This window comes from Pteronotus mesoamericanus, unplaced genomic scaffold (genome assembly GCF_021234165.1).
Source record: "Pteronotus mesoamericanus isolate MK-2021 breed Mesoamerican mustached bat unplaced genomic scaffold, CSHL_Meso_final scaffold_1186, whole genome shotgun sequence".
NCBI lineage: Eukaryota > Metazoa > Chordata > Mammalia > Chiroptera > Mormoopidae > Pteronotus > Pteronotus mesoamericanus.
The window spans coordinates 12,965,160-12,991,590 of NW_026555302.1; the positions used below are offsets into that span (position 1 = coordinate 12,965,160).

The 26,431-nt window shown below is 60.2% G+C and overlaps 1 protein-coding gene across 1 annotated transcript; it reads left to right on the top strand.

The window, feature by feature from the left end:
* Positions 1 to 384: 384 nt before the first annotated feature.
* On the top strand, positions 385 to 26,374 carry SCYL3 (SCY1 like pseudokinase 3). Its single transcript, XM_054587795.1, has 13 exons — positions 385 to 514; positions 4,700 to 4,911; positions 6,719 to 6,904; positions 8,899 to 9,012; positions 10,734 to 10,790; positions 12,133 to 12,235; positions 13,352 to 13,463; positions 15,084 to 15,161; positions 16,636 to 16,775; positions 18,156 to 18,331; positions 22,162 to 22,333; positions 24,829 to 25,514; positions 25,896 to 26,374. Exons 2-13 carry the CDS (start codon positions 4,747 to 4,749, stop codon positions 25,953 to 25,955), a joined length of 2,049 nt encoding a protein of 682 aa, XP_054443770.1. The 5' UTR covers positions 385 to 514; positions 4,700 to 4,746; the 3' UTR covers positions 25,956 to 26,374.
* Positions 26,375 to 26,431: the final 57 nt, after the last annotated feature.

A 26,431-nucleotide genomic window follows, 5' to 3' on the forward strand; every position in this document is an offset into this window, starting at 1 on the left:
CCGGATAGTCCGAAGGCCACAAGCCTTCCCTCCGCCCCGCCCCTTTGCTGTTAGACGCGACCGGGGGTGCCATTTTAGATTCGGGCGGAAATCCAGTGAAAACCCGGGCTTAAAAGCCTGAACGTTACAACCAAGACGAGGTTGCACATTCCACTCGGGAGGTGGAAGAGGCGCCCTCTTTCCAGCCCACCAGGCTACTGGGAACAGTGCGTGAACCGCGAGGTGGGCACCCGCGCCCGCACTCAAGATGGCCCCGGCCCGAGAGTCCCCAGGGCGGCCGCTCTAGCTCGGTTCCGGGTCCATGCGTCTCGGTGGTGGCGTCGGAGGGCCGCGGGCTGGCATTCTGTCCGGCTTCCGGACCCGTCTCTATGGTGGCAGAGGGACCAGACCCCCGAAGCGTGTGGGCGTAGTGGCCGGACCCTCACGGGGGAGGCGAGGGGTGGTTGGTGTCCACAGGGGGCGAAGAGGGGACCGGAGCCGAGACGCTCGGCCGCTTCCCGCCGCCCTCCGGCAGGTAACCGGGCGCCAGGCGCCGCGTCCCCATCCGTGCGGCCCAGGCGCGGGGAGGGGCGGGGAGCGGGAGGTGGGCGCGCGCTCGGCTCGCGGGTCCGCGCTTGGGGGGCGAGCTCGGCGCGGCGCCGCGGCCGGTTGAGCCCGGCCCGCCGCTTGCGCGCAGCCCCCTGCGGCCTGCGGGGTGTCCTCTCCGCGGGGCTGGCGGGCGACCCGGTCCCCGGGGTGGCTGGCGGCCGGACTCTGGAAGGAAGCCGTGGAGCCGGGCCTCGCGATCAGGTGCGGCAGGTGAGGGGCAGCCCAGCGACAGCGCCGCCCCCACCTCCCCCAAGTGCCCCTGCGCGGCCGCTGCTGGACCCCGTGGCCTGAGGCCACGGGCCGGACAGGGTAGGCGGTGTCGTCGGAGCCGGGGGACCCCAGAGGCGCAACTGCTGCCCTTTCTGCGTCTTGTTTTGTATTAAGAATAAAGATGAGACATTTGTAGGAAACCGCGTCAACGCAGAGTCGCCCTGAATGTTGGAACCCCTGTCACCGCTGTCCTTGACACCTGAGCGCAGCAAGCCCCACGTCGGGTCCCTTCTCTTGGCTGAAGTCAGACTTCGTGTTGGGTCCGTAAAGTCTTCATTATGTGTCGTGGTCACCCGGCAGGGCCTGACTGAGCTCCTCGCGGGGACGTACACCCGGAACAGACCAAAGCGAAGGACCCCCAGGAGCGTTATCTCCGCACAGTGAAACGCCGGTCCTCCCAGGTGACCTCTGAACGCACCGGGCAGGCCGTCGTCTTCGGCGCCTCCGAGCCGCCGGGGCCGGGGCGAAGATCGTGGAGGCTAATTGCTGTGGAACGAGCCGAGGGAGAGCTCTTTGGTCCCCGAAGACGCAGGGTTCTCTGTTCCGGGAGCTGCCCAGTGACCCAGGCCGGGCCCAGGAATTCGGGGCGCTGCCCAAGACAGCCAAGGGATGGAGGGCCGTGGGCGAACACGTTTCTAAGCACAAGACTAGTATTCAAGTCAGAAACGCCTCTGGGGAAGCTGGGGAGCGCTTCGTTGCCGAGGGGAGGGGAGGCGGCAGGTCCTGCCACAACGCCCCGCGCAGTGTCAGGGTGCCCTCTCGTACTTTCTGGTGGCTCATTTCAAGCCAAAGATTGTGTGTTTCCCCTGCACTCTCAAAACAAGACAGGGCATTTTGGAAGTCCACGTGTTACTGTTTATTGGTCTTACATTTCAGTAAGTCCATTTCAGCCGAGTTACCATTTTTAAAGCACTGCTTATATCAACAGCTTTAGTGCCTCTTAGGATACAGTTGTGTGGAGTAAAGAATTAAGAACTTATGCTTTTCAGACATTTTCAAATTGCAGTCAACAGCGCATCTTTTTATTTCCGCCTAATAAAGCTTGCCCTGGGCGTAGGCTAGAGCCCTTCTGTGGGCATCAATCATGCTTTCCAAACACGTCACCTTTCTCTTGAGTTCTCTCAAGAAAGGGAGTCGTTTCTTTTAGTTTGTGTTTCTTAGGGCCTAAGACCCAAAATGTACACCGCTAAATGACCAGTTTTAACCTCTTGCTTGAAAGCGTTCAAACCCTAAGCTTACTTGTCTCCAGGGGGAATTCATGATGTTAAGTTGAAGGTTCATGGATGTTACAAAGTCCGGCCTTGCCACAGGGAAGCCCCCCCGCTGTTCGGAAATGACTGACTTGCTCAGCCAAGCACTGCCTCTGAATCCTGGCGACGCTCTTACCTGTTGCGGGGACTCCTATTAACACTGAGCACACAGCCTGCGTTTTAGCCAGGTGGACTCGCACTTGTTTTTCCGGAACACCATCCTCTGTGGCCAGCAGAGTCAGGCCAGCCTCCGAGGGAAACTTCGAAGCAGCACGCCGCGAACTCATTCCTCTGGGCCAGCTGGTTTGCGGACCGGAGGCAGTTAAGAGTGGAACAGAGTTTTCTGCTTACGAAGTGGCAGCTGTTTTCAAAGAATACGGACCCACTGAGCTCCCCGCGTGTCCCTGAGGCTTCCCCGTGTGGAAGGGGGTCCCCGAGGCTGGTGGTGCTTATGGGCTGGAGGGCAGTGGCGTGTGCTGAAGGTGCACGGAGCCCCCTCCTGAGGCCTGGCTTCCTCTGGGCTTGCCGAGTGCTGTCTCCACCCGGCTGGGGCTTGTGGCGCCGACTATGCCTCTTGGCACCCTTTACCCACTGATGGTCAGAAATACCTCTGGTTCCGACTCCTGGGGAGACAACCAGGCCTGGGTCCCAGAGGTGGCTGATGTGTAGAGAGACTGCCCTTTGGCACTGGGTTGGCACCTGACCCCTTCACTGTCCAGGGAGAGGAGCACAAGATCCAAGCGCTGCTCCAACCCTGCTCTGTGGGGTGGGCGCGTGGTCACGGGCCAGGCAGGCGTGGCACCTTCCTGGACCAGGAGAATCGCCGTAGTTCCTTTCCTCTGGGATCCCACAGACGCTCGCATTTTATTTGTGGTCCCCTCAGAAAGGTGAATGGTGCACATCGTCGAGACACTTGGCCTTTTTACCTTTTTTTAAGAAAGACACATTGCTAAGTGTGTAGGAACTCAATGGATTTGTTACAGAGCTACCTGCCTTCTTATTCCCAGCAGCGGTCTTACATTTCGAGAGCCTCCACGCCAGCTGGCACCAGCCCAAGGCCCCTTGATCCTTAGATAGTGGCGCACATGCGCCTGCAGTCTTGGGACCTCTCCGTTGGGGGTGCACATCTGGAGCGGCATTATGTACTCTGATAACATGGGAAGTGCTGTGGGGCACTTCACCCAAGTGAAAAGAAAGGCCGGGCCGAGGGTGTGTGCGTAATGGTTATCCAGAGGATGCAGACGTTCAAGTGACGTTTTTAAAGGTCCACATAGAGTGTTTGGCCATGTTATCCACAACTGAAATCCGCTTTTTCAGGCATGTTGTTTGACCTGTACAGGCTTTAAAAAAAATTGAGCCAACAAGTAGGGACGGTTCTACGTAAGTATTCAGGCCCTTGGCTCCTTCTGACCCAGGGCGCAGCCTGGCCCCTCAGGCCGTCAGCGCTGGTCGCTTGGTCCTGGGCCCGCTCAGTGGCCCCGTGCTGCCTACCCTGCGGGCTGCTGGGTGGCACCGGGTGACCGGGTGAGCCCTGTCCCTGTCAGCAAGGAGGTCTGCACGGTGCAGGTCCACGGTGCGCGTCTGCGTGCGTGGGAGTCAGCCCTGACCTGCCACCCAGAGCGAGGCTCTGTCACCCCTTCGCACGTCTTTCACGTGTGGCCGTGTGTGCGTCCATGCGTGCGCAGTGCACAGATACGGGGTAGGCCTGCAGCCTAGATCTTCTTCAAACACCTTAAGTGAAGAATAACTGACACGCAGTAAACTGAGTGTATTTAAAGGACAGTTTTACAAGTTTTGACGTTTGTAGTCTCCCATCACCGTACTGTTACAATAAAGAAGCGCGCGTCCCTGTTCCGCCCAACGGTTCCTCGTCCCATGGGCCCGCGGACTGGGCCCCACACCAGGCAGCCCCGGTCTGTTTTGTGCCATCGAGAGCAGTTTGCATTTTCTGGAATCTCTAGTGTGCAGGGGGCTTTGTTTTTCACGATTGAGATCGTACAGCTGTGCATGTTCTGCTTGGTAGCGGAGCTGCGAAGTCTATGAGGCCGCCCTCTTTCTTATGTTTGTTGTCGTTTGTATTCAGTGAGGTGTCCGTTTCCTGTCCCAGTTTTCTCTCCGGGGGCTTCTCTTGGCTTCTGTGAGCTCCTCATTTGTTACCATGTTTTTCATCATCATTAGAAATGGTCTCCAGTTTGTGTTGCCGCCTTTATAATCGCAAGTCACACACAGACACAGGGAAGTCTCAGTACTGACCGAGTTTTGCAGCCCCGTCCCCCGCGAGGCGGCCGTGTGCGTGGCTTGGGGAGCGTGAGTGATTGGAGTCCGTGGTGCCTCATCCACCCCAGCCGTCCAGGTGCCGTGCGGGGGTCCGAGGGCAGCCGTTGCGCGGACCGGACCGCCCGCTTAAGTGCGTTTCCTAGGGCTCTCAGCCACCGTCGACCATGTTGCTGGCACCTTGCTGTGAATTTCCCTTTTCCCTGTCAAATGGCCTCGTTTATCCTAGAAACTGGCAGGTTGGTCCGGCCGCACCTGGGTCCTTGCCTCCTTTTGCAGAGACTTGCAATGAGACTGTGTTCCCTGTTTTCTTTCAGGTCCGTGGCTTTGGGGAGGGGCTGTGAGCATCCCCCCCGCCTGCGGGATGGGAGCAGAGAGCAGTGCTCTTCAGAGCTGTGTGCTGAGGGGGCCGCCGGTCACCCTGCCCTCTGGAGTCGCCGTGTTCCCCGCCGAGCTGCAGGATGGCAGAGCCGCGTCGGTCTTTGTGTACAAGAGGGAAAACGAGGACAAGGTCAACAAGGCCGCCAAGGTACGTGGGGTGACCCCGTCATAGTTAGTCCTTTGTGCTACGAAAAATACGAAGTGAATAAAGGCCAAGGGAGAGGGGGCACAGGCATAGTATTTTTATTCATGGCCTTTGAAAACCTAGTTGTCCTGACTTCCCGGGAGGATCCCCCACTGGCCTGACCTGGTCGAGGACCACAGGCACGGTCAGCGAACGTCAGCGAGCGCAGAGGGGTGGCGTTCCCCGTCCTCTCTCGCTTTGCAATGAGAAGGTGGGGAGGGGACGTAACGTCGCCAGTGCAGACAAAGGGGGTTCACCTGGCTTGACACAGGCGCTCCGGTAGCGACAGCATCTTACTAGTGTATTGACGGTGGCCTGGACATAGAATGTTTTAGGAACTGTAACTCCAACTTCTTTTCCCGGGCATCACGGCGCGGCGGGCACGTAAAGGCAGAGTGTGCGTCCATCCTTGTCTCCGATTGGCACTCGGGAGGAAGCAGTCTTCCTGAGCTGCCTGGCTCTCCAGGGAGCCTCTTGGTTTTGTGTTGTATTTCTTACGCAGCGTGAAGTGATGGTTTCTTCCCATCTACGAACCTGCAGGTGAATGCGGCTACAGTCAGGGCCCCTGCTTTGTGCAGTTTTCAAAGGGAAACAGTAAGTCAGGTAGAACAGCCATGAACAGGGAGCCCCTCGGCCTGAGCCAGTTCCCTGCGTCCTGAGTCTTCACTGGCTCCTGAGAAGCAGGCCTCTGGTCAGGGCCAGACCTCGGGCTCCGTGTGGGTTGGCAGGCATCCTGGCCGGTCGTCTCGTCGCGCCCGGGAGAGGTCCCTACCCGGGTCCTTTTCCATAGACCAGCGCCTGGGCAGTGACGGGGTGGAGCAGGTCTTCAGGAACTCGGGGGCGGATACTTTCTAGGTGCCGTCATTCAGTCACAGTCACCGTTCTCCACCAGAGCCAGCGTCGATGCCCATAGAGAAGCCATCGGAGTTACAGGCAGCAAGTGCACCCTGCCGCTCCCTCTGTTCTCTGAGGCGGCAGAAGCTCGAACCGGGAAGGGGGCCGCCCGCTGCTCGCTGCTCGCCCCTCCCTGCGTCTGCGTGCGGAAGGCAGGCGCGCCTGTGCCGCCTGTGCCGGAGCGCAGCCCGAGTCAGGTCCTGGCTGGGAGTCGGGCACTGGGTCTGTCCTTCCTGGAATGGACGCACAAGGAGGTGCTTTGGACCTAGAGTGTTTCTGGGTGTGTAGGGTTAAAAAATAAACGAGCAAAAGTGAAATTTACTTTTTCCTTTATGAATCAGACGAGCGTTAGTGGACTGGATCCCCCGGCCCGCACAGAACCAGGCCGCCCCCGACCCCTTGCCCTGCCCGGAGCCCCTGGAGGAGGCCAGGGGAAGGCGCCCAAAGCCAGAGGAGGGCCCTGAGAGGCTGGGGCGGAAAAGCCGAACGAAGGCTTTTTCCCGGAGGCACAAAGGAAGGGGGCCTGCCCGTGGGGTGTCTCCCCCAGACGCTGGCCCCCCCGCCCCCGTAGTCTGCATGCCTTCCTGCACTTCGCTGCACCCTAAGGCCGCTGCTCTCGGGGCGGTCTGTTCACGGCTCGGAGCAGCCAGCAGGCGGCCACGCTCCCACTGCTCCGGTGGGAGCGGAAGCCTGTAGCGTCGCTCCGGGCAGCAAGCAGAGAGTCTCCTTTGCTTTATTGGAATTTTGGGGGGTGATGGAGGGAGGGAGGGACCTTGAGAGCACGTTTGCGTGTCCTGACTTTTCCTGTGGCATGTGCGAAACGACAGTGAGTGTGGTTCGAGTCATTAACGTGGGACACGTCTGTTTGTTCTTCAAGCACTTGAAGACCCTTCGTCACCCGTGCTTGCTGAGGTTCTTATCGTGCTCGGTGGAGGCTGACGGCATCCACCTGGTCACCGAGCGGGTGCAGCCTCTGGAGGCAGCCTTGGGAGCACTGTCCTCCGCGGAGGTCTGCGCGGGGATCTACGACATCCTCCTGGCTCTGATCTTCCTTCACGACAGAGTGAGTGCCTGGGCCCAGGAGCCCGCGGGGGCGGGGGCGGGGGAGGACTGTGAATTAGGCTGCGTATAGAAGTCATAGGTTCTGTCCTCCCTGGCAAGCTTCCCCAGGGAAAAGGTCTGAGGGGTTGGGGAGGGAGCCCAGCATCAGGGCAGCTAGTTGCAGACTTTATTTCCCTTTACTAGCCCGCCTCCAGCTCCCTAGCCTCCCTCCAGGTCCCTAGCCCGCCTCCGGGTCCCTAGCCTCCCTCCGGGTCCCTAGCTGCCCTCCAGGTCTCTAGCCTCCCTCTAGGTCTCTAGTTGGCCTCCAATGTTGGATAAGTCTGCACGTCAACACTGAGGTAAGTACAGCAACAGCTGGTATTTGTTGCAGAGACAGAAAGTCAGGCATCGGTGCCGCTGTGGACCAAAGTTCCTCTCCTTTTTCAATAGTTTCATTCCATGTTCAATGTTGGAGAAAGAAACGATTGTTTGTTAGAAAGAGGCAGTTTTACGCACCTCTTCGCATTCCAGTAGGTGGTACCAGTGAGAGACCCCCTCCCGACCCGGTGGCTTCGGTTGCCGTTGGGGATGGAGTAGCCCTTCCTGCGTGTTGCCGGGCGGATTCTGGCCGGGTCGGGAGCCGCTGCTGCTTAGCGGAGCTCACGCTGTGCTCGGCGGGGCCGTTGGCAGCCCCCCGAGGTTAAAACAGCAGTCGCACGGTAGATACACTTGGATTTGACTCAACCTGATGTGTCATTTTAAAATTTTTTCTATTAAATTTTTAATAGGGAGACAGACTCTCTAAATATCACTTTATCTTCTCTTAAAAGTGTGTCTGAGGTGCGCATGGAAGAATTCATAATGCTCCTCTGGGGAGGAATGTTTCCTCTGGTGGAGAAAGTACACGCACGTGGTAAAGAGTCCGCATAGGGCAGCGAGCGCCGAGGGAGAAGGCGGCGCCTGGCCCCCCCTGAGTCCGTGTCCCCTTCCACGCGGTACCCGGACGCCAGTGCAGGGAAGTCCGTGTGCGGGTGAAGCCGACCTGCGTGCACTCATCTCCGTTTTCCTCCCGGGGAAGCAGATCATCTGCCCTATTCTAAACCTTCCTTTGAAATAGACACTCCTTGTAGTGTTTTATATAAAAATGGATACACATTTGCTCTACTGGATAAAATGTTTAAAATGTACTTGTTTACTGAAATGATTTCTGGTTTGGAAAAGAAAACTTGCACTTCATTCGCTTCTCATCCGCTTCTTCCCTGGTACTCAGTGGACTGGGCCGTTGCAGTTTTGAACTCGGACCTGCTCTGGTCTGTGAGATTCCTGGTCATCCTTATCATTCCGTTTCCTCTTCTTCAGGCAGGATTTTTAATGCCTTCTAGAGCAAGATTTCTGGTGCCATGGGTCTGGGTTTGTGGTAAAATGTGGGCGGGAAAGAATTGAGGAGGAAATTAAATCAGGAAGCTGTGGGAACAAAAAGAAATGTGATCTTCAACCCAGCCTTGGTTGTGGCTGACCTGAGAGGTACAAACTAACTCTTTTCTGGAATATTGTTATATGTATCGGGTGCATAGGTTTAAAGTCATGACTAGCTTGAATGTTATGGCTTAACATTAGTCACCTACAAACGCATATGCACCCAATATATGTAACAATATTTAAGAAGAATGTATCTCTCAGATCGGCAGGGCTAAAGGCGTAGGAAGCCAGTGGATAGGTTCCAAAGATCAGTGAATCCCGGCTTACGGACTCGCAGGAACGGGGTGTGCAGGGACCAGCCTCTCCAGGCTGGGGGAGGTGACAGCAGCCTCCATGCGGCGTCTTGCCGTTTCTAAGCTCAGCGCTGGAACAGCTCCTTCCGCTCCTCCGCCGGTCCCTCCTTAACGCCGGACTCCATTTGGGGGCCACACGTGGGAGGACTTGCCAGGCCTTCTTTTTAGGGATTAGTATTTTGTTTTCTAAAGCTTCGACCTCAAACGGTGGAGTGGCAGACTTCTTCCTGCTCCTTTTCCCCAGGGACACCTGACACACAACAACGTCTGTTCATCGTCTGTGTTTGTGAGCGAAGACGGGCACTGGAAGCTCGGCGGGATGGAGACGGTCTGCCAGGGGTCGCAGGCCACCCCGGAGGTGAGCGCGGCCGCCTGCGCCCAGGGCCTGAGGGCAGCCGGCGCTTCCATCAGAGGGTTGGCTTGGGGGGCCCGCCCTTCTGTCAGCGCTCATCTTCCGGGAATTTCAGGGATTTGTTCTTCAGAGGGGACGGGAGTCATTGATTCTCTTCTCCTCGCTGGATAGCTGAGGAGCCTGAGGCTGAGAGGTAACAGGTCTGGGTCAGATTTTCACTTCAGAGCCCCTCCTTTCCGCTCCTGCCCGAGTGACACCTCGTCCTGTGGGAAGTTGAAACGACCAGGAGGTGCTTGTCTTCTGTACCAGGCCTGACGGCGTCTTCTGTTTATCTCTGTAGCTCCGCCCAGAACAGTGCTGGGTGCGCAAGAAACTAGGGAGTCGAGAACCATTCGCTGCACAGTTGTATGTGCCCTCTGAGGTCACGCACTCTGCCCTAAGGCCTGAAAGGAGCGCCCGTGCACCCCCAGGCCTCGCAGTGAAGGGCAGCGTGGGCCCTTCACTAATCCTGCTGACACAGGCTCTCTGTTCTCTGTCTGGTCCCTTGCTGCCACGAGATTTTTTCTCTGTGAGAAGAGGAAACCCCCTCCTACTGCAGGAGCCGCGCCCTGTTCCCATGTGTGTGGCCCCTCTGGCCAGTGCTTTGCGGGACACACCCCAGACCCTGCAGGGTGAGGGAGACGGCCTGCCCGGCCCTGCCCCAGCGCACCTCGAGCTCCACCCATGCTGTGCCGCCCGCAGTGGCCTTGGGCCTGCAGGTTCCTTCGCCCCGCCCCCCACCCGGTGGCCTCAGGCCTGCAGGTTCCTTCGGCGCCTCCCCCCGCCACCCGGTGGCCTCGGGCCTGCAGGTTCCTTTGCCACCTCCCCCCCCAACCCGGTGGCCTCGTGCCTGCAGGTTCCTTCAGCGCCTACCCCCGCCACCCGGTGGCCTCGGGCCTGCAGGTTCCTTTGCCACCTCCCCCCCCAACCCGGGGGCCTCGTGCCTGCAGGTTCCTTTGCCGCCCCGCTGGCCCCCGCCGCCATGTGGCCCATGGCAGGGAGCCGGCCTTGCCACGGGCTCTCTGGGAAAGGGGAGAGCAGCGTGAGCATAAGGCGCCGCCCAGTGCCCTTGGCGAAGCCCTCCCTGGCGCCCCCCCAGGCCCTCGCAGGTGTCGCTGAAACTCAGTTTACGCGCTAGGCTGTGCGCACCTGCGGGGGCCGGGAGTTGGCTGCTTTCACGTTACAGTCCTAGTGTCCTGGACGGGGTTTCCACCTTGATTTCAGGGGAAGAATGTGCTGCTGTTGGTTTTGTCTCAGTAGCTTAGAAACCCTCAGCTCCCCCATCTCGTGGGGCAGCGAGGTCAGTGACAGGCTTGTTCTCTGCCCCGAAAGCCCTTTGCTTGTTGACATCTGTGCGGATGAGAAAGAAGGTTCCAGGTTTCCACGTGGGAGATGCAGGGGGGCCTCTGAGCAGCGAGGGTCTGCCAGGCCAGCCGGAGGGGAGCGGGGAGGGCGGCCCGTCCCTGCTGCAAGCCCTGCGCTGCGCCAGGCCTGCCTTTCCTCCCGTGTCAGAAGGGCTTCTGATTCTGTGCTGGGTGTGCGGTGGCCGTCAGGCGCGTGGCCGCGGGGGGGGCGGCTTCCTGGCGCCACCGCTCCATGGCCGTCGCTTGTCGCCGTCATAACTTGCTGGCAGAGGTGGGTTCCCCAAACATTGGTGTGAATTCTTCTCAATCTGCTTCTCTCTCCAGTTTCTGAGGAGCATTCAGTCAGTGAGAGACCCGGCCTGCATCCCCCCGGAAGAGATGGTAAGATGGTACCCCTCGTTCTTTGTGTAACTGAGTGTGAGACCTAAACCGAACCGTCCGTCTGCCACCTGGTTCTCTGCTGGATGGCAGAGGCCCCTCATTCTCTGTCCTTCAAGGCTCCTGACAGTCGCCTTGTCACCACAGGCGACCTTTTCTTGACATTCAGCTCACACTTTGGTCACAGAGACACCTGTGACATTGTTTAAAGATGGAGGGACCTCCATCCTTCATGTGGAATCTAAAGAACAAAATCAGCGGGCAAGCAAAATAAAAAACAGACTCATAGATACGGGGAACCGCCAGAGGCGCGGGGGTTGGGGCACTGGGTGCAAGAGGTAGAGGGATGAAGAAATGAGGGTCGGTGGCTGCGGAGTCGTGCCAGGGGCGTAAAGCGCAGCAGAGGGGACCCAGTCAAGGCCCTGTAATGGCTGCGGAGCGTCAGGTGGGTCCTGGGAGTGCGGGGCAGGGGCGGCGCTTCCGAACGTGTACGATGGGCTGTGTCCCTGACCCTGATACGATGTTGAATGTCACTGTAACTGAAAACAGAAATTTAAAAAAACGAAGACAAGGGGACCTTGGTGTGAACAAGGTGGGCACTTCGTCCCTCTTCATGGTGTCTGCGCTTCGGGGGCGGGGGAAGGGGTTGGCTCCCAGCCACCACCCCGCGCGGCCGGCCTGGCCTCCGGCTGGGGCCCCGAGAGGCACGCGGCGTGACTGAGCGTCGCAGCCGTGGTGCTGCTGGGAGAAAACAGCCGGGTTTACCTATGCGGCTGAAGGCACACGCGCCCATCCTTGAAATGACCATAAGTTAAAATAAAGCTGAAAGCAGTTGCTCTCTTTAAATATATCTTACAACTACGGTAAACGGTTGACCCCAAAGACGCATTCGATGTGCTGTCCAGGAATACAAACCCAGCCAGCAACGGAAACCCAAGACTTAAAATAAATCAGGCGTACCCAAATCAGCACTGTGTGTATATACTAGTGTTGTTTTAACTGATGATATGCGGGTTTGAATAAATTTAAAGGTCCAACTAGCATTTGGAGTAAAAAAAAAAGAAACAATTATTGAGCATCTTAGGTAATGATGATCAGTATTGCTCTGTGGAACTTTTGTTTCTGTTACGTGTGTGTTTATACATATGATAGTGGAGGAGGAGGAGGAGGAAGCACTGTTCAGCCTGGCTACTGCCAGACATACTCTGAGAGCCACAGACAGCAGGGGCCTGTAGGTTGGAGCGAGACAGCCGGTGGCCAACTCTGAGCACAGCCAGGGTGAGGAAGGGGCGAGGGCTCCCAGCGAGGTCAGCGCTTCGGCCCTGACGGCCTCTCCTGCTTCCAGGCTCCAGAGTTCACCGCCCTGCCCGAGCCCCATGGACACGCGCGGGACGCCTACTCCTTCGGGGTGCTGGCGGAGCGGCTGCTCACGGCCCTGAGTGGACAGGGTGAGTGGCGCTGAAACGCTGCGTCCACAGGACGAGCCGGGCCTGCCCTTGGCCTGTGCCGCGGGGCCCGAAGGCCTGCAGACGCCCGCTGCAGCGAGGACCTGCCCACCCGCCCGGGACCCACGTGGGCAGATCCGAACCACAGCGAGGAGCGGAGCCAGAGTTTCTTTACCTCGGTTGGAAGCACTTGACCTCTGGCTGCCAGAGGCACAGAATGCACCCGCCGGCCGGTGCAGCTGGTTAGGCAGGGGGAGGCTCTGCAGCGGCCCGTGGGCAAGCGTGGGGAGCTGGGGGGACTGTATCTGTGCTCACCAGGCGATGAGAGTAAGGCTCAAAACCTGTTACTCATTTCAAACACGTTCACCTTCTTTTGAGTTTTTTTATTTTGCTATTACTTACTCATTACCTTTTCCGTTTGTTGCCCCTCGAAGCCCAGACTTTTTCTCCTCTGCGTCCCCTGGTGGCCCCTCGGCAGCCCACGTCGCTGTCTGCCAGCCACTCCAGGCCTCCAGTGTCACCCCGGGGTGCCCAGCCCGTCGGCCCCGCACCGGCCTGCGCCCCCACTGCTGTGGCGTCGTGCAGCCCCGCCCCGTCTCACCCCTAGGCCCTGGCTGCAGCCTGGGGCAGCGGGCGTGCTCCGCGGTCAGCCGGTGGCCGTCCATTGTCCCAGCCTCAGTCCCCAAAAGGGGGCCCCAGTGGCCCTGGGCCAGCCCTGCGGGTGGGGGCTCCTGCTCCCCACACGTCTAGAGTGGAGGTGGCCCTGTGCCACCCTCAGGAACTCTGAGAATGTCGTCCTCCCGTAAGAGTCGGCAGCGTGCCGAGGGGCCACCCTGGCGGCCTCCTTCAGTCCCCAGCCAAGAGAAGGGACAGTCAGGAAAGGAGGGGGCCCAGCAGGGGAGGTGCGAGGGGGTGGGCTCCTCCGTGGGCAGGGCTGGTGGGACAGCTTCCTACACCTGCCAGGGAGTTCGGCTTAAGGACTGGAAGCTGTTTCGCAACAGCCAGGGCTTTGTCTGTTTGGGCTTTTACAGGTTGGTTTTTGCTCTCGTCAGTCTGCAGCTAGAGAGGCCCTGAAAGGAGGTGGAAGCCTTGGAAACTAACTGTAGCTCTGGATTTCAGTTTCAGCGGACGCTCTCTGCAGCTTCCGACAGACCCTGCACTCAGCCTTGCAGAATCCCATCCCTCAGCGCCGGCCCGCGCTCCGCACCTTACTGTCCCATGACTTCTTCAGGTGAGGGGCCTGGCAGGCCACGCTGCCTGCTGCCACTGGCCTGCCGTCCGCGCCGCTCCCATGGGGCAAATGCAGCAGCTGCTCTTGTTAGTTGGGAGAAACTGAGTCGTTCCACGTGGGAAGCAGAAGTTGGGCTCCCTCTCAGGTCCTGCCACAGGCGGAAAGCTTTAGAAGTCTCGTCGTCAGAGGGTCCTTAGGGCTTCTGATGGGGCAGAAGCCAGGCTGTGGCCTGGGGCTTAGTTGGATTAATTGAGAAAGTTAAAAAAAGTGGCCTCTCCTTTCTGCCGCCATTGTATCATCAGATGAGTTTGTTGTTGGAATTTTCCTGCTGGGGCGGAAGGGAGCTCCCTTTTCTTCAGGCCGAAGGTGGCCTTCTGAGCTCAGTGAGGCGCGCTGGGGCCCCAGAGCAGTGCGCCTGGAGGGGGACACAGAGCCGCCGCTCCTGGGCCTCTCGAGGTCGGTCTCAGTTGTGTGTCCCTGAGTTTGTTACTTCCATGAACTTCGGCTCAGGCTAATTCCACGTTCATGACCTGTGTTAGCAGGGCCACGCCTGGGTCAGTTTTGAAACAAACTTACTTGCAGTCAGAGAGCCTAAGAAAAATGGGAGTGAAGGGAAAGCTGATGCTACGCCTGGGAGGGAGGTGGTGCCTTCAGGATAGGCCGGGGGCGGGTCTTATAAACAGGCAGTTATCAGGGCCAAAAATAGGGTTTTATTTGGCATTTGTTTCCGAGAAACTGTTCCAACCTTGGCCTCACAGGAGCCTTTACCACAGTGAGACCATGTCCTTCGGGTGATCCGTAGTGGTGTTTTAAGTGCCTTGATATACAGTAGATTCACTCGTCACTGTGTGTGATGAGAGTCTCCAGGGGCAGAGGAAAGCCAAGAACACACGCCTGCCCCCGCTCCCGCAATCCCGTGTCCCACAGGTGGGGAGAAAACCCAGCCAGAGAGCGGGTCGGGGCAGCCGAGCAAGTGTGATGAGACTAAAGTTAAGACACATGGGCTTTGTCTCGGCTACTGAGCCAGCGGGAAACGGGGGTTAAGAGCAGGACACAGACCCCAGGCCTCTCCCCAGAGGGCAGGGCACAGGGCACGGGGACGGCAGCAGCCTCGGCTCACTGGCCCTGCAGGAAGCTGGCCACCCCTCACCCTCGTCCGTGCCCGGAGGGGAGAGGGTCCACAATGTAGGGCAGGAGAAGCAAGAAGATCCCTGTGACTTCCCGTAAGTTTTTCCTTCAGCAAAGGACCTGAGAAGCAACAACCCTTTTGTAATGGAAACCATTTCTTCCATATGCTTCATGTGACCACATCCCACTACAGCAGAAAACTATGGACGGTTATGATTATTAAAACCACAAACTTTGTTAGCCTTTGTGTGCACACACGTGTTTATGCATGCATCCTCTTCATGCACCTCTGACATTCTTAACGTTGGATGCACTGTGGGCTTGTTCCATAGTATTTGCCTCGTGAGCTACTTAGAACAGAACCTTCTACTCGGGCCAGGAGAGTGTCCCTGTGTGAAATACCATCGTGGTGTAGCCTGTGGTTATGGCTTCAGTAGTTAACATGTCTTCTCTAATCTATTGTCCTGAATATTTTTTCTTTTTGGCATTTAGGAATGATTTTCTAGAAGTTGTGAATTTCTTGAAAAGCTTAACGTTGAAGAGTGAAGAGGAAAAAACTGAATTCTTTAAGTAAGTTCAGAACGTTAACACCTTCAAATTCAGTAACTTGGCCTGAGTCCTTGAAATCCTCAGGTGACCAGGGGCGACAGGCAACCTGCAAATGAGGTTTATTGAACGCTCCTCTGTAGGGCTCCCGGCTGAGCCCTGGGATGCGAGGCTCCAGTGAGGGAGGCAGATGGAGACAGGCGGCCCTTGAACAGTGACGGAGCTGGCAGGGGCGTCCGGGGGTGGGGAGGGTGGGTGTTCCAGGCACAGCAGCAGTGTGCATGGTACCCAGAGCTACAGTTGGTTTTGTGCTTGCCTGGGCGACAGCTCCTGGGTCCTGTGGGGGACACATTCCAAGACCCGGACAGGCGAGAGGAGGGCACCCTTGTACGCGGCAGTGCAGAGCACGCGCCTGGGCTTCAGGCCTTGACGCTGACCATGGAGGGACACCGGTGGTAGAGGGGTCCCGTGTCCCAGAGGTGAGGCACAGGCTCACCCTGCCCCAGACTTGGATTCGACGGGCTGACCGCTCCTACCCACCCCACCCGCCCCCCGCGCCACACCCGCGGGGTCCAAGCAGGAAACGCGAAGCCATGTGTACGAAGACACCAAGAAAGACTTAAAAGGTGCAATGGCAAGACTTGGTGATTGTCACCAAATGAACGAGCCTTTGTGCAGAGGACAGAACGTGCAGGGAAGAGAGTGGGTTGGGAGGGCAGCAGGGTCAGGGGCCTGCGGGCCTTTGGAGGAGACATGCACAGGCCCAGGAGGGCGGTTGAGTTTCAGGAAAGGCCTAGGCTGATGGGCTGGCGAAGACCATTAGGGTTCATCACCGAGCCTGTACTCGGTGATGTTCTCCCGGAGAGAATGGGGGCAAGAGCAGGGCAGTGGACCCAAATTGTGACCTGGGGACCCGCCCTGGCAAGGGCTGGCTGAGGAGCGAGAGGAAGGTGTGGAGCCCTCACAGATGAGGCAGCCGCTGGGCAGAACCTCCTCCGGCGGAGGCCGGTGGAGGGAGAATGGAGCGCTGCCGAGGGAGGAGTGGGGTCTGGTGGCCGTCTCAAGGCTGGAAGTGGTGGGGACAGGAGAGGACGGGCCGCGGAAGCTGCAGTCAGGCTTGGGACTGTCAGAGGTCCTGGATGGAAGTCTCGGACAGCAGCCGAGAGGAGGGTCCTGAAGTAAGGGGAGGCCCTGCCACCCTGGGTGCCTGGAAGGGGCACGGGGCTGAGCGGGGACATGGACGGACCTGCTAGTGGACAGCGGCCTGGCCCTGGCGTAGCAGAGGCGGGGCTGTCTGTGGAGGCCTGTTGTTTGGACCCTGAATACCCGACAGCGGTGCCCTTGGCCCTGAGCACTTGTACAGGCCGTGTTTTCATTTGAAGTTTAGTTACAAAAACTGTGTTCAGTTTACTGTGGGACGTGGACGATCCACTTAGGGAGCGGGAGGCGGGCCAGGGGTGGGGAGTCACCACCAGCTCTGGCCCCCGCCTGCCCGCAGGTTCCTGCTGGACAGAGTCAGCTGCCTGCCCGAGGAGCTGGTCGCTGCCCGGCTGGTGCCCCTGCTGCTCAACCAGCTGGTGTTCGCGGAGCCTGTGGCTGTTCGGAACTTCCTTCCCTATCTGCTCGGCCCCAAAAAAGGTGACTCGTTTTTCAGACCGATACGGGCAGCTGAGGGGTTTGGGGATCACCCGGCTGCATCTCTGCAGGGTGTGGCAGCCGCGGGCCGAGTCGGTGGGTGCGGGCCCCTGGAAACCCGGGCTCCACGGCAGCGCCCAAGCCAGCAACGTGGGCGTGGTGCGGCGTCCGAGTCGGACGTGCTGCGCTTGGCGCCATTGCGCACGCCGTGCACGCCACGCACGCGTGCGCACACGCACACGACCGCCGACTGACGGCGCAGGGAGCCGCAGGGTGGGGCCGGCTGCGTGCCTGGGAGCTGCCGAGCCTGCGCCCGCAGACCCCAGGGCTCCGCTAGATTCCTCTTCCAGCGGCAGGACGGGAAGCACGGCGGTTGCTCGCTTCTTGGGACTTTGTTTTTTTTTCCTGAACGGGAGACGAGGAGCTGGCCGAACTCTTAAGGGCAGCAGGGGGGTGACACATCAGGTTAGAGAGCTGGCGCCAACGTGGCTGGAAGGCCGAGCTGGGGAGACTCCTGCTGTGCACATTCATTTTCTGAGACAACCTCAGTCCGGCCTAGGAGCCCCACGGGACCGGCGCAGCCAGAGGGCGTCCTTCTGTGCCGCTGGAGGTCGCCCGCGCCGCCGCCCGAGCACACCCGATTACTCGGTAGATCCTAGGCGGGGGTGCTCCCGAGTCCCCCGGGGCTTTTTTAAAGATTTGCCTGTGTGCCTGGCCCCCTGGTTCTGGGACAGCCAGGGCAGAGGTATTGTATCTTTTTTTAAAAGGACTTTATTTTTAGAGAACAGAGAAGGGAGGGAGAAAAGGGTGGAAACATCCATGTGTGGTTGCCCCTCCCGCACTCCCTACAGGGGACCTGACCCCCAACCCAGGCACGTGCCCTGACTGGGACTTGAACCGGGACGCTTTGGTTCGATCCACTGAGCCCCGCCAGCCAGGGGCCAGGGCCCGCGTCTACTTTAAAGGTTTCCACCCCGTAGCTGCGGGGCAGGGAGAGTTGTCCGGCACCTCATGGTTTTACCGATACAATTGCAGCAACGGTGTCGGTCGGATGTCTGTAAGATTCCTCACTGATTAAGCACAAGTGTACAAGTTATTGATTCAGGGTTCTGCTTAAATATAAGCTTTCCTTGTAGACCGTGAAGAACGGTGCAGCATCTTTAAAACACTTCCGAAGAGTAGAGGGTTTTCATAACCCAGCCTCCAGAGGGGAGTCGGGGTGACGGAGGGCCTATTGCCACTGGGGGTGGGGCCGGAGGCGTCAGGAGCTGCGGAGGGGTCGGGGTCGGGGTCGGGGGCCGGTCCGGCGGGTGGAGCGTCCCGGCCGCGCCCCCGCACTGACTCGCGCTTGTTCTTTCCTCTGCCGGCCTGCGCCCTGGGCAGCCGGGGGGACCGCGTGCCTGCTGTCGCCGGCCCTGTTCCGGGCGCGGGTGGTGCCCGTGCTGCTGCGGCTGTTCGAGGTGCACGAGGAGCACGTGCGCCTGGTGCTGCTGTCCCACCTGGAGGCCTACGCGGAGCACTTCACGCGCGAGCAGCTACGCACCGTCGTCCTGCCGCAGGTCAGAGCGCGCGGGCGGGCGCCACGGGCGGGGGAGGTGGCGCTGGTCCGGGCAGCGGGCAGAGGGAGGGCTCCGGCGCCACCCCGTTCCCAAGGCCCGCGTTAGACTCACGCATCTGGGCGCGACCTGAGAGAAACGCCGGCCAGTCCGGTGCTGACCTGGGGGCAGGGGAGCGGGCGTCCCCGCAGGTGCTTCGTGAGCGCAGCCCCTGGGCTCGGCTGTTGTGAAGCAGCCGCTGCGCCGGAGAGGGAGGGGGGCGGCGGGCGTCCGCGCTTCCGGCCTCGGTCGGGCCGGGGCTGCGTCAGGCTCCGCCCCTCCAGGGCTCCGGTGGGCGCTGGTTTCCTGGGACCGGGGGAAGGTTCTGGAAGCAGAAGTGCCGACTCGAGGGGCGGCGGGCGGTGAGCCCTTCCTCCGCTCGAGCCCTGGCGCCCCGGGCAGCCCCCGGCCGCTCCGGCCTTCGGGCCGCACTCGGGCTCCGCGTCTGCGGCCGCGTGGCGTTTGTGTGAGGGGCGCTGGCGGGAGGGCCCCGCGAACCCTGCGGGACCCCATTTTAAGGGCGCGTTATGGGTGGGCGTGCATTTTTGAGAGGCTGTTCAGCTCACTGCGTTTTAAAGATGGTGTCAGTCGCGTGAAACCTTTGAAGTGCTTCGTCCTGCCAGCGGCTAAGCTGCGTAGAAGCTGCATTTTACAAACAGTATTAACTGCGGTTGTACAACGCAGTGGTTGCACTTTTCGGTGACGGAGAAAGCGACCCCCGGTGACAAGCCCCCGCCTGTGGTAACTACCAACCCGCGCTGCGCGGTGCCCCTGCCCCCGCCCCCGCCCCGCGGCCCTCGGCGGGTCCCCGCATCTGCGGGCTTTCGTCCGTCGCTGGTTTGGTGCCCGGGGAAGCGCGGTCGTGTGGCGTCAGCCTCTGACCCGCCCGCAGCCCCTCGCTGCCGACGGAAAGCCCTGTCCCGCGGCCGGGCGCCTCTCTGCGTGTGGCCCGCAGCGGCCTCCCCCGCGCCCGTGTCGGGGCTACTGTAAGTAACGCCGCCGTGGACACAGGGGCGCGTGTCTCCTTCTGAACCCGTGTTTTGTATTTTTTCGGATAAACACCCGGTAGTGAAATGGCTGAGTCGCGTGGTAGCTCTGTTCCTGATTTTTGCGGGGCCTCCCCACGGCTCCGCACGGCCCTGGCCCGGCTGCGTTCGCACCGGCAGCTGCGGGGGCCCCTCTTCCCCGGGGTCTCGCCGGCGCTGCTCGTTCGCTGGGTTTCCGTTGACGGCCGTCCTGACAGGTGTGAGGCGAGGCGACTGCGCGGTACCGCGCGGTGGTGGTCTTCGCATTCCTCCGATGACCAGCGCTCCTGCCGAGCGTCCTTTGAGTGCCCGTTGGCCACCTCTGTCCTCGCAGAGCAGTGTCTGCTCCCGCTTTGCTGCCGCCCGATTATCCGGCGGCCCGTGTTCTCGGCCTTCGGCCGCGCGGGCCTGTGGCCGCTGCGCAGCCGCGGAGCTTCGGGCGGTTTCACCTGCTGACCGGGGGCGGGGCGGGGCGGGGGCGGGGCCGGTGGGCGGGGCCGGGGCGGGGCGGGGCCGGGCCTTGGGCGGGGAGCCCTGCGCGACGTCGGCGGTGTGTGGTATGGAGTGTACAGCTGAAACCGCTGTGACTTTGGTAACCAGTGTCACCCCGTAAGCTCAGTACAGTTCTTTTAAAAGCCGGCAGCACGAGCCAGACCAGCCGTCGATGAGGAACAGTCGCAGAAGGAGGTTCGGGTCAGGGCCCGAGAAGGGCGGCGGGGGGTTTCGGAACCAGCGAGTGGGGCCCGCGGTGCGGGCCAGGCTGCCGGGCCGGACGCGGTGCCCGTTGGCCGGGCTGGGGAGGCGCCGCAGAAGAGCAGGGGCCCGTGCTGGCAGCCCGTCCTGGGGGAAGCCGCCCCGCTGGCCGCACAGCCCCGCTTCCCCTGTGCCCCTGGCCCTTCCCCGCTGCCCTTCGCTGTGGCTCAGGGTGTCCGCCTTTCAGGGTGCTGTTTGGGGGGTTGGCCGGGCGGAGCTTCAGTGCCCTGCATCCAGTCTCTGGGCCCGTGAGTCCTGGGGCCTCCTGCGCTGTCACCGCGGCGGGTCCTGGCCCCGAGCGGGCTCCTGACGTTGTGTAGGAAAGGGAAGCACGAGTCCACGTGGCTCAGGAGGCATTAAGGCTGGGGACAGGGGAACGAGGGAGGGCCCAGCGCCGAGGAAGCAGCAACAGGAGAGCCCGGGCTGGGCGGCCTGAGCTCACTGGGAAGTCAGCGGGAAGGGGGCTCTGGGGACAGGCTCGGGGACCTCAGGGGGCGCCCGCCTGGGAGGCAGGGAGTCGGGGGAGAGGAGCTGGGACTGGCCCTGGGTCCTTTGTCTCGAGGCCTTTACCTCTGCCCTGCAGCCGGGAGCCTTAGGGAGGCGTCGGGAGGGCTCCAGCCCAGACTATGCATCGGCTCCCCAGGTGCGTCCTTTCAGGGTCGCGGTCTCCTCCGATTGGTCGGTGGCAGGGGGTCCTCAGTCACTGCAGCTGGTCCTGACCTTGCCCACCTGGTTCTGCTGCTTTTCTGGGCCTGGAGCTGAAACACTGCGGGGGCCTTGATGTCAGCTCCAGGGAGGGGAGGGTCACCGTGGGGCGAGGTCCTTGTGCTCCCAAGTTTGCCTCTGCGGGGCGGTCCCCCCGGGGACCCTCTGCACCTGGGTCCCCGGGTGCTCGGCCAGTTTGTTCAGCAGCCTGTCTCCGTTTTCCGAATCCAGCTGCCAAGGAATCTCCCCAGCCTCCTACCGTCCCGTCCCACTGTGGGAGCTCCACTGCCGGTCAGGTCCGCTGCCCGTGGTTCTGAGCTTAGGGCCACTTGGTGGGAGCCACAGAGGGATCTGCAGTTGGTTGTCGCTTGTGCAGAGCGCAGAGGTGCCTGGGAGAAGCCCTGCTGCAAAGCAGGGCCACTGCCGCCTGTGCGAGCCTGTGGTCCCTCAGTTGGAGCTCTGCTCCCAGTCACCACTGGCTGCAGCTTATGCTGGGCTTGGGGACCACCTGGTGGGGAGCTACTTGCAAGTGGAGACAGGTTGCGGCTCCTATCAGGCTCGGGGCGGCACAGCCGAGGCACAGGGCGCACCGAGGACGGGCCCCGCTTGTCTGGGGTTTGTTGGATGTGAGAGGCTGTAGGAGAGTCCGCAGTGTGAACTGAGACGGTCGCTTGTGTGGAGGAGCTGCTGGGGGAGGGTCGCAGGGCCGAGGCGGGGGTCTCGAGGAGTCCCCAGGGTGGCTAATGGAGACTGAGACTTGGCACCTGCTAGCTCTCCCGTGCCCAGCAGGGGCGGCCCCGCCCCCGCCCCCGCCCCCAGCTCCGCCCCCAAGGCTCTGGCGCTCAGAGCCGGTCAGTCTGTGAGCAGGCGCACCTGTCCGTTTGAGGACGCCGGGGACTCCGCAGCCCTGCCTCCCGGGCCCAGTCCCCACTGACTTTCACAGCCATGTGTTAGGGAAACTCCTCCCCGGCACCGGCACCCTGGGCTGGGACCCCTCACCGCTCACGGGGTTCCCAGCAGTGGAGATGCCCCTCTGAGTCTCTCCTCCACCACGTCCGCCCAGCTCATCGGCGCTGCTTCTGTGCATCCTGGTGACGGAACTTTTGTCCCGCCATCGGGACGGTGGCTCCGCCAGTGTTAATTCTGATGGGGCCGCGGGAGGAGGCGAGCAGTCTGCCACGGGCCGGGACAGGCGGGTCCCCAGGCAGACGGCATGACAGCGCTGCCCCAGCGCACGGTGCAGAAAGGAGGGTCGCTGAGCAAGCCCGCCCGCCGCGCAGCCGCCCGCACTCACGCCCCCGTTGCCCGCAGGTGTTGCTGGGTCTGCGGGACACCAGCACCCCCATCGTGGCCGTCACCCTGCACGGCCTGGCTGCGCTGGTCTCCCTGCTCGGACCAGAGGTGGTGGTGGGAGGAGAGAGAACCAAGATCTTCAAACGCACTGCCCCGGGTTTTACGAAAACTGTTGGCCTCTCCCCAGAAGGTAAGAATTAAAAAGGTCTAGCTCTTTATTGTGCCACTGTTATTTTACTCGGTTTTTAATGTTGTACAAGTAATGCAGGTGGGTTGTATTCCGTCAAGGGATAAAAGTTAGTGATTTCCCTCTCCCAGCTCCTTCTGGGGAAGGAAACCGATTTTGACAATTTAGTGGGAATCCTTCCACCCCTTTCTGTAAGGCCATGAGGACAGACGTTGAGAGTTTTTAAAAACAATGAGACAATACTACGCACAGTTGTACAGCCTGGCAGGGAGTAGCAGCTCACTGGGGACCAGTGTCCAGGTCACCACGAGCTGGGGCTCACCTGTCAGCTGCCTCCAGCCTCCCTGAGCGGGATCCGCTCGGTGGCTCTCCTGGTGACGGATGCATCACATCCACGTCTGGACTGTAACCATACACACGTGCCTTTACTTCTGGTTCTACTACTACAGGGTCAAGTCCCAGAAGTAGATTCAGCGGATCAAAGAACACGTGCATTTAAAATTTTAGCAGAAAAGGTGTGGCAGCAGGTCTCTGCACTGGCTGATTGATTAAGGTTTCTTATTTTTGTCAGCCTGTTAGCTGCTGCTGTTTAGGTACATCCCGGAATCCCCACGTCTGGTCTGTTCCCGTCGGGTGTTGCCAGAGGGAGCAGAGGTTCCTGGCCTTGACAGCCTGTCAAGGCCCACAGGATGTGGGGTCAGCAGCGCTGTGGCTTTTCTGCTCCTTGCTGACCGTGGGCAGAAGGGCGGGAGCGGCCATCAGGAGCCTGTGGGCCGATGCAGAGGCCAGGGGAACTTTTAAAGTGACACTGGCTCCCTGGGGTGGTGACGCGAGGTTGGCTCCTGCTTGGTGCGGAGTGCCGCGTCCCCCCCCCCCCCCCCGTCAGTGGCCCCTGAGGTGCGCCCCTCTCCAGCTGTGATGGGGCACACGCCAGGTGAGCGCTCTGCTGCTGAACAGCCCATGAGGGTTTGTCTCTGGTTCCTTCCGGGAGGACTGCGGGGGGGCGCACACAGGTGTGCACAGGTCTGCGGTAAGGTGTGGAGTCTGTCTTTGGGGGCAGCTTCACATCTTGAATTAGCCCTGGTCCTCACTCCTGACACAAGTTTCTTTACTGCATGCAGTTTCCTAGTTCTAGACATTTCCTATACTGTTCATCCGGATCACCCTGTAACATGACACTGAAAAGGCCCCCGCACGGGGGCAGCAGCCGACTTTCCGGAAGTGCGGGCGCCAGGGCGGCACACAGGGAGGCACGGGGCCACCTTGCTCTCCTCCTGCTGCTCCTCCGCCGTTCCCTGTGTGGTCAGACTCACGGGCAAAGGGGCCTCGCTGGGTTGAGAACTCAGCAGGGCGTGGCAGGGGGGTGTGAGGAGGGAGGGTGGGACCCGCCTGTGGCAGCGCAGCGAGGCTGTTGCCCTCCAGGTTTTAAGGCAGGAAGTAGTCAGCCAGAACGTTGTTTGAATCCTTTTGAGCAATGAACTTTCTGGTTTCAAACCACCAAAATGTGTTCAAAGGCTGCAACCCTTCTAAGGAGGTAAGGGTGCTAACGACCTCCTCCCCCGGTGCCCGAGTCCCTGGCGCTCCGGCCCTGCCGGGACAGCAGCCCACCCCCACACCCCTCTCAGCACAGGCGGTCATTCCGTCTCAGGTGCGTGTCTCTTCAGGTATTCAAAGGTGCTGCCTCCCTGCGCGCGCACTCATTTGTGTGAAGTGTACTATCTCCCTTGACCCTTGCTCACCTAACAGGTGCTAGAGCAACACACAGCTGAGTATCCCTGTGCTTTTGTGGCGTTTGTTCCCCTTCAGTCTCTCCCAGCACGTGGTCTGCAGCCGGCCCGGGCAGGCCTCGTGGCTCGGAGAACCCTCAGCACAGCCCCACCGATTTCGTTTCTGGCAACAGCGAGCGGCACACACAGCGAGATTCCCACACCACCCTTTCCTAGGCAGGTAGAAAGAGCAAGTTTAAATCGCTCTTCCATTGCGTGACTGGACGTTTTCCTAAGCAAGTTTAAATTCTGAAAACAAAGGGCATTTGGGGGAAGGTTGAGACTGATTTTACAGGACGCGTCAGCTTGGGTGTCATCAGCTTGGGTGTCATCGTGCCTCCCCGGGCCAAGGGGTGCGTCACTGCCTTTTCTTCAGCGCTGGGAGGGGGCAGGTTGGCATGGGAACCTTTCTTGCAGCAGGGACTCGACTTTGGGACTTCTGATGCCTCGGTGCAGCATTTTCCAAACCGCACCAGAGCGGTCGTTCTGGAGGATGGCGCAGGCGAGCGCTGACCCCAGCCTTAGCGTGGTGACCTCTGCACACTTACTTGGGCGCACGCATAATTAACACGGCGAGGGTAATTTGTTGACAACTACAATAGCGATTATCTTTGAATACTTAGTAAAGGAAGCTCTGATCATTGCTCTTGTGGTTTCTTGTGCAAGGTTATTGCCAAAAAATTACATTTCTTTAGTGCTACCCCTTTCCCTTTCTGGCACGTATCCCCACAGGCGACCGGGTTTCTCAGCCTGTGAAACACCCTGTGAACGGGCTTTCGGAGGTGAAGAGCCTCTGCCCAGGTGGCGCCGACGTCCCGCCGCGGCCCGCGGTGGCCGAGGAGTGGCCCGACTGGAGCGAGCCCGAGGAGCCAGCGCGCAGAGCCGCGGGCTCACAGCGGTGGCCTGCAGAGCCCCAAGAGGCCACCGGGCCCCAGCCCCAGGACACGGACGCAGCAGCGGGGAGCTGGGACGACCTCGAGTGCGGCGGCCCTGGCCTGGCGGGGAGCCCGGCAGGCAGGGTCACCATCACCCCAGGGGGGCTCCAGGCGGTCCCCACGGCGTCCCTGCTCACAGAGGCGACCTCGCCTTCGGCTTCTAGCCGACCCCCACAGACCAGTCCTGCCCTGGGCGTGGATGACCCAGAGCAGGTTAAGCCACCGAAAGGGTCGTCGCAGGAAAGGCGCCCTCAGGGCCCCTCAGCATGGGGCCTCGGAGAGGAGTTCACCATTCAAGTGAGAAAGAAGCCGGGGCAGGACCCCGAGTTGGACTGGTTCGCTGACATGGTCCCCGAAATCAAACCCTCGGCTGCTCTTCTTGTTGTACCTGAACTGAGGGCAGGCTTGACGGTCCCCGGGGAAGAGGCTGGCTCGCCAGGGGTGCAGTTTTCCTCCAAGTTTGCTGCAGCCGAAATGACCGAGGTAAGGCCTTCTCGTGGGCCCCAGCTGCCCTGTCCCCTCAGCCAGTCCCCCAGCGGGGTTCCCGCCGAGGAGCTAGACAACCGTGCGCAGTCGGTTAGGACGGTGAAAGCGAGCAGAGTCACTTCCCGTCACTACCTTCCTTCCCCAGAAAAAGGTGACGGCGCGGGCCGCTGGTTAGAGTGGCCCCCTCGCTGGGTTAAACCAGGAATGTGGGGTCGGTGTCGACGGCCGGACGAGATGGTGCTCAGAGGCGGGCTGCTCAGCCTGCAGACACGCCTTCTGGCACCAGAGCAGGTGCTAGGCCCCTTTCAAGCTGCTGGCCTTTCAGACTTTGAGACACTGCCCCAGTGGCCGCCCTTGGCTTTGCTTGTGTCTTCGCAGGCGGAGTCTGAAGGCTGGGGAGACGCTGGGGAGCTGAACTGGGGAGACAGCAGCTGGTGACAGTGGCTGTGAGTTAAACTCTAGGAAAAAGGATTCCTTTTTATAAGAAGAAGAAATCAAACTAATACCTCAAACGCAGGCTCCGCAGACAAGACAGCCCCGAAGCACCCTGTTTTCCTCAGAGCAGGCGCTTCCCGGCCTGGGCCAAGGAGAGGCCGCGGGGGGCGGGGCCCGCACCTCTGGCTGAGGCCCGGAGACTCTGGACGTGAAGACAATAAATACAGAACTTCAAGCTGATTAGCTTAATTTTGTGCCATTTCTTTAACGGTGAAAATAAGCTCTATTATGAATACTGAAAAAAATTTTAGCTATAAAGTATATTAAATGATTTTAAATAGCATATTAAATGATTTTAAATTGCTAAGGTTTCCTTAGGCAGCTTATTTATTTGTCCGAAGTTTTCCTGGGGGCACCTGGGCTGGTCTGACTGTTCCCGCGTGTACTGTTGTGCAAACCAAAGTTCTTCATGAGAAATA

What these genes read in the sequence shown, in the direction of transcription:
- SCYL3 (XM_054587795.1), top strand. Translation starts at nt 4,747, where the DNA reads ATGGGAGCAGAGAGCAGTGCTCTTCAGAGCTGTGTGCTGAGGGGGCCG. An exon ending in GGTCGCAGGCCACCCCGGAG is followed by an intron (nt 9,013 to 10,733) that starts GTGAGCGCGGCC and finishes TTCTCTCTCCAG; the next exon opens with TTTCTGAGGAGCATTCAGTC. An exon ending in CTGTCCCATGACTTCTTCAG is followed by an intron (nt 13,464 to 15,083) that starts GTGAGGGGCCTG and finishes TTTGGCATTTAG; the next exon opens with GAATGATTTTCTAGAAGTTG.